This window comes from Aplysia californica, unplaced genomic scaffold, assembly GCF_000002075.1.
Source record: "Aplysia californica isolate F4 #8 unplaced genomic scaffold, AplCal3.0 scaffold00224, whole genome shotgun sequence".
NCBI classification, from domain to species: Eukaryota; Metazoa; Mollusca; class Gastropoda; order Aplysiida; family Aplysiidae; genus Aplysia; species Aplysia californica.
This window is the reverse complement of record NW_004797494.1, coordinates 57322-66310: the sequence shown is the minus strand read 5'-3', so window position 1 is coordinate 66310 and position 8989 is coordinate 57322. Positions and strand designations below refer to the sequence as shown.

Below are 8989 nucleotides of genomic sequence, written 5' to 3'. Positions count from 1 at the left end.
TTGTGTCCTTGGGAAAGGCACTTTACACAAACTTCCCACTTGGCTCGGTCCTTTCGGAGACGGACGTTAAACTAGGAGGTCCCGCTCCTTAAATAACCTAATAGTGTTGATAGGGGCGTTAAACCTATACCATTTCACCATTTTTTCACACACACACGCACACTCACACACACACACACACACGCGCGCGCACACATACACACGTCCGGGTGGAGCTTTGAGGTAACTGTCATCATAAACTGTGGTGATGTGCAATGTCGTTTATGTCTGGATTGTTCGGCAGTTTTGTGCAGACAACAAGCAGGATATGGAGGCGTGGCGCGACGCCATCGTAGCTGTCAGCGGGGAACTGCCGCAAGATGATGTAGATGGTGAGTCGACTGTGGGCGGCCAGAGGGTGGGTGACGACATTTCTGACAACTAATCCCCCCCCCAGGGCAGTGCTACTTACTGAAGTTGTGTTTAGGCCTTTCCCAAAAGGGATGGGGGGGGGGATAGTAACCTGTTCTTATGCATAGTAGAATTGTAAGTGGACTGATTTATCAATGTCATGCTCATACAGTGCTGGAACAACATAGGGGAAACTGCTGCTTTTTCTTTCCTCACCCATACTATCGTTCTGCTGGGATATTGTATCCCTCTGTCTGTCTGCTGGGATATTGTATCTCTCAGAATGTCTGCTGGGATGTTGTATCTCTCAGAATGTCTGCTGGGATGTTGTATCCCTCTGTCTGCTGGGATACTGTATCCCTCTGTCTGTCTGCTGGGATGTTGTATCCCTCTGTCTGTCTGCTGGGATACTGTATCCCTCTGTCTGTCTGCTGGGATGTTGTATCCCTCTGTCTGTCTGCTGGGATGTTGTATCTCTGTATCTCTCTGTCTGTCTGCTGGGATGTTGTATCTCTGTATCTCTCTGTCTGTCTGCTGGGATGTTGTATCCCTCACAGCCCAAGTCTGTCTTTTTCCCCCACAGACGTGTACGAAGCGTTCAACGATGATGCCATGACGTCTGCTGCCCCTCCACCCATCGCCCCCGACAACAGAAGTGAGAAGATTGAAGAGCAGGAGATCATGGAGGCCGACGAGATCTACGAGTTTTTGGAGCCGCCACCACCGATGCTCGAGTCCTCAGCGGGATCCGATCCCCCTCCCCCGCCCGCTTCCCCCCGGCCTCTGCCGCCTATCCAGCCCGCCGCGTCAGTCATTCCCCCCGAGCTCCCGGTGAGGAACACCCCTCTCCCGCCCGTGCCCAAGATCTCTCTCCCCGACATCCCACAGGAGAAAAAGAAGCGGACACCGAGCCTGCTGTCAATGACACACCCCCCGGCTGAGGACTTTGAGAACATGTATCTGGGCGTCTGGGCGTGCAAAGCTACCTCGGCCAATGAGCTGAGCTTTGAGCGGGGCGACATGGTTCACATCATCAACCGAGAGTTGGACAGAGATGATTGGTGGATCGGGGAGCTGGACGGCAAGATTGGCCTAGTTCCCAAAACATTCATGCATCCGGCCTATCAGCTTGTGCCGTAGACAGACATGTCTGGGGGGGGGGGGGGGGGGGTGTCTTGTGGCCTAGAGGTTTAGCTGTTCACCTCTCTTTCAGAGGTCCCGGATTTGAATCCGGGTAGCGACCGAAAAAAATGTTCTTCCCTGAAATTGTCTCCTTTCACATCCTTTCCTTCTCTTTAACAATGTTCTGTTGTCTGATTTCGTCTCCACTTTCTGCCCCCACCTCTGGGCTCCTGACTCTTTCTGTAGCCTTTCTACTGCTTCCCCTTGGCTCCTTCTTTCCGCTGTCTTTCAGCCACACCCTTCATCTTCTTGTAGGAAATATCTACACCTAGCCGTCTTGGACAAGGGTGAAAAATCTCAGAGGTCTCATGTGCAAGTTGCGCATGCTGTTAAAGATCCCTTGGTGTTCTAAAAGCGATAAGAGTAGGCTTCAGCCGCCACCCGAGTAAAATTCCAAATTTCCTACCAACTGAAAATGTTTAGTGTGTTCCACGCGCTCATATTCATATGACCTTATGCAGTTGCGAGCGCCGTAAAACACTTACCCCCCCCCCCCCCCCCCCAAGACATGTCCGACCTATCAGCTTGTTCTGTAGACCTGTCTGGCTGTTGGGTCAGCTCACTGACCGCTCCCTACGCCGCTGGCCATAGACATACCGTAGGAGAAACGCCAAACCAGCACCCCTGCCTATTTCAATTTCTTCACCGTTTTTATACTAGACTCTATTTCCCAATTTACGATGGGTTTTGGCAGTTGCAGAAAGGGAACGTGTTATTAACTCACTTGAGCCTATTCCGGTGTATTTACAGGACGCCCCTCTGGCCCGGTGGCCTAATCCTGTGTATTTACGGGATGTGCTTTATCGATCGATATCTCCGGGGGGTTTTTTCGGTTACAAGCTATGGGAAGCGGTGAGCCAACAGTTTATCCTCTTGTTTCGTTTCATTAGAAATTTGGTAAAGTTATTAGTGAGTTTTCTTTTGTCTCTATGCACATGCTGTTCACATTCTATACATATATTATATATTTATATTTATATATCGTGCGATCAGATTTCTACTCATGTCTTTCTTCCGCGATGCCTCAATCAAAAATTGGTTTAAAGTAAAATTCCCCAAGTTAGAATTGCCTTGATCATACTTGATGTACAGGATTTTGTCTTTGTTGTAGTAATGTTCTGTAATATTGCAACTATAATGATCATATTCTCCTGCAACTCTTTCTGTCTGGCGTTTCATGTTGAAAGTTGTGTTGATAAAAAATGGATGTTACTTTTAGTTAGCGTGACTCAGCAGTCTGCCGGGGCTCCCCGGCTCGGGATCACGGGGTTAATGAACCCTGAAGCGACTTTGCCGATGTCGGTTAAGCTGTAAAATTTTTGTCTACGCTTGAAACCACATAACTTCTTCCCCATCCGACACAGCAAACCATTACGCGGATGTACTAAAAGCTCAATGTCTTGAGATTTATTCTGTGTTAGAATGGTTAATTTCTGTGCCTTAGTTTTTGTTCTAGACAAGTGTTTGTAGAGTACCCATCTATCTGGCAGACTTGTTGGACCCCCCGGGGCAGTGCCACTGACTGTAGTGTCTTTAGGCCATTCCCAAAGGGGGGACATTTCTCGTTCAAGCACAGTAAAATTGTAAATGGGCTGACTCATGTCACGCTCATAACTGTGCCTGATCTGCAACAGGGAACTGCTGCTTTTTCTTTCCTGATCCTTACTAATGTCATTTTCCTCTACTTCTTTTGTATGTTTGTCACTCTCTTGTGACCTGCTATTTCCAGGGTGCCTTGATAGTCGAAGCAGACCTTGTGCTGTTGAAGCTAGAGAGGTGAGCAGTCTAAGTCTGATTCCCTGTAAAGACTTCTCTGTTGACACCCACCCCTTGGCGCTCATATGACCTTATAGTTATGCAGTTGCGAGCGCCGTAAAACCCTGTACTATAAATAATAAAGACTTGTTGACCATTCAGCGAGTGATACGCTCTGCTCTCCTCAAGCCGGACTATTTTCTTGTAGTCTACGTGAGTTGTCTCTTAGTAATAATAATAATATATAACATTTATATAGCGCATTTCCAAAAAAGTAGCTCAATGCGCTTTACATTGGAATACCCATCAAAACCTTTCTTACTACTTCCTTTCTTCTCATGCAATATTTATGCACTCCACACACACACACACACACACACACACACACACACACACACACACACACACACACACACACACACACACACACACACACACACACTTACACACAGACTATTTTCATCCAGACATAGGCACAGAACAACTATAATAAAAAATAACGTTAAAAGCTTCCGCCTGTTTGCCTTGTTTCCAACACACTCCAATGTCGGCCTGTCTGTAATTGTAATAATGGTGCTTTGAAACAGGAAATAAAAATGTGCCTTGACTTTGAAAAACTGACATTTTATTCCGTTGTATGTTTTGTTTCTGGTTTCTGAGGGAGGTATTTATTAATTGGTGACATGAGTGATTGTTTGTGCTCGAGTGTGTACACATCTGTGAGGTGTGTAGTGCATTTTTAGTTTTAGTAAAAGAGTTTTACGGCACTTGCAACACAATAAGGTCATATAAGTGCCGAAGATTAGAGGTGTTACAGTGGAACTCGGATTCAACGAGATCGCCGGGCCTGACCTAAAATCTTGTTGAATCCGAGTGTTCGTTATAGCAAACATGAGGTTTTTTGTAGATAATTACAGGCACTGAGAAAGTAATGTATAAAGAGAAGTCACAAGTACTGCCTGAAATGCCTGCATATTCTGAGCTGTGTAAAAAAAAAAAGATCGATGTGTTCAAATGCACACGCCTGTGTCATCTTGATTGTTTACCAAAAAGTTGTGTTGCTGTGTAGAGCCTAGCCTAGCATACGTCAACTTTAGATTCCATAGACCAGCGCACAATTCATTACGTAGATCTACGTCAAGACTAGCGTATCATGGTAATAACCTTACTAAAACTTAAGAGGTGTTTCTAGAGAGTAACATTAACATACACAAAATAGATGGAGGGGAGATAGAGACGATAGATGTTTGATAGGAAAGAAGGAGCAAACCACACGAGAGCACCCGCCAACCACCCACGTGCGAGTGTGTGAACTGTAAGTATGTGGTGTGTGTTTTATAAGGTGTTCTTATGCCTCCATGGACACAGATTAGATCATTGGTGAGGCAGCGGGGTGGAATCAGGCTCTCATCAAAATAATCAAAGTGTAGGAATTTTTGTTTTTTGGCTCAACACCTTTCATGCCCATTAAAGAACTGATTTCTGTGTCGATTTTCTGAAAAACATTGATTAAAGGCACACAAAATGTAAATGTTCAGTTACTACAGACTCTAAAGCTAAGGAAATAACTCATCTTTGGCAGCCATTTTCTCACCTTTTTACCACTGAAAACAGGCGACCCCCACCTCATTGATTTGCAAATATCTCGACTTGTATTCAAGGTAAATTGATATTTGTTTCATCCAAATAAAGACAAGTGAACAAGCTTTAAGATGATACCAATAACTCTACATGCCCAAAAATTGACGAGAGCCTGATTCCACCGCGCTGTCTCACATTGAATGAGCTTCAACCGTCTGTCGGACTGACCCACGCTGAGACAGTAGCAGACAGACACAACATTGTAGCAGACAGACACAACATTGTAGCAGACAGACAGACTGAGATGATAATTTCTAAAGAGCAATTCTCTCCACTTGAGTCTCTTATGTGGGATGGCGGAGTGCCTTACCACTACACCAGTGGTCTGTGTGTGTGTGGGTGTCTGTGTGTATGAATATTGAATGTGAGTGTGTGTGCGTGTCTGTGTGTACGAATGGGTGAGTGTGTGTGTCTGTGTGCGTGTGTGTCTGTGTCTACGAATGTGTGTGTGTGTGAATGAGTCTGTGAGTGTGTGTCTGTGTGTACGAATGTGTGTGTGTGTGAATGAGTCTGTGAGTGTGTGTCTGTGTCTACGAATGTGTGTGTGTGTGAATGAGTCTGTGAGTGTGTGTCTGTGTGTACGAATGTGTGTGTCTGTGTGTGCGTGAGTGTGTAAATGAAAAAGAAATATTTAAAAAAACCACTTCAAGATGGAAACTTGTGAGGAAAACAGAAATCATTTGTAAAAAAAAAAGCAAAAGTTTCTGGACAATAAATAACTATTTCAAATTGTACCAACAAAACAGCAGTTGAAACAGAACCACAGCCACCTGCTGACAAACAGAAGACACATATATTTTATTACAATTACAAAACGCAATAAGATTCTGGACATTTGTATTTTGTAACCGCATCGTACAGACAGCATCAAAACAGGTTGAAAGTTCGTAATAGTTCTAACAAAATAAACAGGTTGAAAGTTCGTAATAGTTCTAACAAAATAAACAGGTTGAAAGTTTGTAATAGTTCTAACAAAATAAACAGGTTGAAAGTTTGTAATAGTTCTAACAAAATAAACAGGTTGAAAGTTCGTAATAGTTCTAACAAAATAAACAGGTTGAAAGTTCGTAATAGTTCTAACAAAATAAACAGGTTGAAAGTTTGTAATAGTTCTAACAAAATAAACAGGTTGAAAGTTTGTAATAGTTCTAACAAAATAAACAGGTTGAAAGTTTGTAATAGTTCTAACAAAATAAACAGGTTGAAAGTTTGTAATAGTTCTAACAAAATAAACAGGTTGAAAGTTTGTAATAGTTCTAACAAAATAAACACGTTGAAAGTTTGTAATAAAAATAATAAAATAGTTTGAAATCCTGGAGCACTGGTATAGAATACATGATATACGTATAAGGTTCCACACCCCTTCCCATTCTCTTCCTGGTTTGAAAGACAGTTTTTTTCACTGAGGTCACCCACACCAACTGTCAATAGTTTCTGGACCTTGTAGACAAGATGTCATTGACCAGTCACACCAACTGTCAATAGTCAGTCACATCAACTGTCAATAGTCAGTCACACCAACTGTCAATAGTCTGTCACACCAACTGTCAACAGTCTGTCACACCAACTGTCAATAGTTTGTCACACCAACTGTCAATAGTCAGTCACACCAACTGTCAATAGTCACACCAACTGTCAATAGTCAGTCACACCAACTGTCAATAGTCACACCAACTGTAAATAGTCACACCAACTGTCAATAGTCAGTCACATCCCCTGGACAAGAAGTCACTGACCAGTCACATGACACATTTCTCACACAGGATTCTAACATTCCTTTCTACAACCTGTGGGTTTATAAATAACTACGATTGAATTCAGTCAAGGTCAAAGAAAATCCCAGGATAAAAGGGCCAAAACTGGATTTAAAATAACAACAGAGATCGGGATTTTCATTGTATCATTCTACGCGTGACCTTTAGTTCCTCATTAGTCTCCAGGGAAGACTCAGAATAATCACAACACTGCTCAACGCTTTCTTTAACCCTAACCGTACGTCGTGTTTTACTATCATATATCCATACGATTGGGGAACTCTGTGCCACCACTTTCCAAAGAGGAAATTTACTCGTTAATTCGATCCGTACACTTTGCCTGGCAGTCTGTCGAAATGATTTTTTGAGAAATACGGAAAGTTTCAAAGAGATCTTCGCATTGGAAGTATTCTAAAATGTGAAGAATACAAACCCGGGGGTACAAAATCACCACAGGGAGTACGGATAGGGTTAAAAAACTTCCTAAAAATTGTTGCTGGCCCCAGTATTGTAAAAACTTCACACAAGTTAACCCTATCTGTACGCCCCGAGGTTTGTACAAACGACCACCTGTATAAGACAATTGCCTGTACAAACGGCCACCTATATAAGACAATCACCTGTACAAACAGCCACCTGTATAAGACAATCACCTGTACAAATGACTACCTGTATAAGACAATCACCTGTACAAACGACCACCTGTATAAGACAACCACTTGTATAAGACAATCACCTGTACAAACAGCCACCTGTCTAAGACAATCACCTGTACAAGACAACCAATTGTACAAACGACCACCTGTCTAAGACAACCACCGCTCTCCTGCACAACGGGCGTCTGTCTTGCACAAAGTCGACCGTCGAGTATTTCAGCGCAGCAGCTGTGACCTCACCATAGCCCCCATCTAGCACAAAGTCGACAGTGTCCAGTATTTCAGCGCACCAGCTGTGACCTCACCATAGCCCCCAGCACAGAGCGGAATGACTCGGAGAACAGTTTGAAAAAGGAAAGGTCGTCCGGCACGCTCACGTCTGGGGACATCTCCACCAGCAACGACGGCGACGAGCCCTCCCCCTCGCTGACCTTGACACGACAGCCGAACTTGACCTTGGGGAACTTGACCTTCTCCAGCAGTCGTTCATCCACAGGGCGGACCACACAGCCACTGAGGGAGACATCCTCTGACCGGACCACCTCCAACCTGATCAGACTTTCAAGGTCACTTGGTACGTTCCCCGCGCTCACATGCTCCGACAAGTAATGGAAACTCACCGCTTGTTCTAAATGAAAACCCCCCCGACTTTGCGAGCTCTTCAACAGTTTCCTCACGCGCGCCCGGTCCCTCCACACGATGAGAAAGACGCGACACGACAAGCACAGCTCCGACACTTCCTGCTCGCCGCCCCTCGCAGCCACGCCCTCAGTGTCCTCACTTCCTGATGGCCTTGACCCCTCACAGTTTAGCTTCCCGGCGTCGTCCCGCGGAGTGTCACCAGAGATAGGCTTCTCCAACTGCTGGCTTGCCTCACGGTCACCGCAGGAAGGCTCCAGTCGCGACTCGTCTACAGTTTTTGCCAAGTCATCACGAACAGGATTCACCTCACAGCCGACCTGGTCATCACTTCCTGAGTCCTCGTCTCGCCCCTCACCAAGGTCGCTTCGCACCGCCCGGTCCTGTGAACTGACCACAAGACCACTTTGACCGTCGGTCAGAACACGAGCACTGTCATCACAGCACTGTGACTTGTCGCTAGTCTCCATTGCCATGTCCTTGGAGTGGAGGGCGTCGCTTGTGGGCGTGGCACCGGGGGTGGGCGTGGCACTGGGGGTGGGCGTGGCACAGGAGCTGTTGTGAGGGTGACACGCCCACATTGGGTGCACCCCCTCCCTCAGTCTCTTGAGCCGTGTCTGTTCTCCCTTCTCCCCCATATCCTGCCCCTCCCCCTCCTCCTCCTCCTCCTCGCTGCTATCATCATCCCTCACCTCCCAGCGCCTCTTCTGACCACTACCAGACGTCGTCTTGCTACGTTCGTTCGATGATGACTCCCCGTTTTTCCCGACGGCTGAAGGCGGGGAGCTACATTCAGGGTGTAGACCAACCTTCTCCGTCTCTTTCCCTCTGCACGACTCCACTCCTTCCTCCACTCCCCCGCCAGCCCGCCCCACTCCCTCCACACCGTCTTTGCTGAAAGCGTCACTAGCACAAGACCTTCCGGACAACTGGCAAGAAGAACTGCTAGATACACCAGCCCCCTCTCCCCCC

The 8989-nt window shown here is 45.9% G+C and overlaps 2 protein-coding genes across 2 annotated transcripts in view; one reads left to right on the top strand and one right to left on the bottom strand.

Moving 5' to 3' along the window:
• The window catches only part of LOC101845170 (src kinase-associated phosphoprotein 2-A), an 8817-nt gene extending 7251 nt beyond the window's left edge, over nt 1-1566 (top strand). The window contains exons 7-8 of the mRNA XM_005099734.3: nt 284-371; nt 974-1566. Coding sequence (XP_005099791.1) covers nt 284-371; nt 974-1530 — 645 coding nt within the window. The 3' untranslated portion in view covers nt 1531-1566. The remainder of the gene's footprint in view (nt 1-283; nt 372-973) is intronic.
• Nucleotides 1567-7468: 5902 nt separating this feature from the next.
• Nucleotides 7469-8989, bottom strand: LOC106011953 (the record flags this gene model as incomplete). Its single annotated transcript, XM_013083307.2, is given in 1 exon segment — nt 7469-8989. A coding segment is annotated over 1 exon segment (996 nt). The 3' UTR covers nt 7469-7659.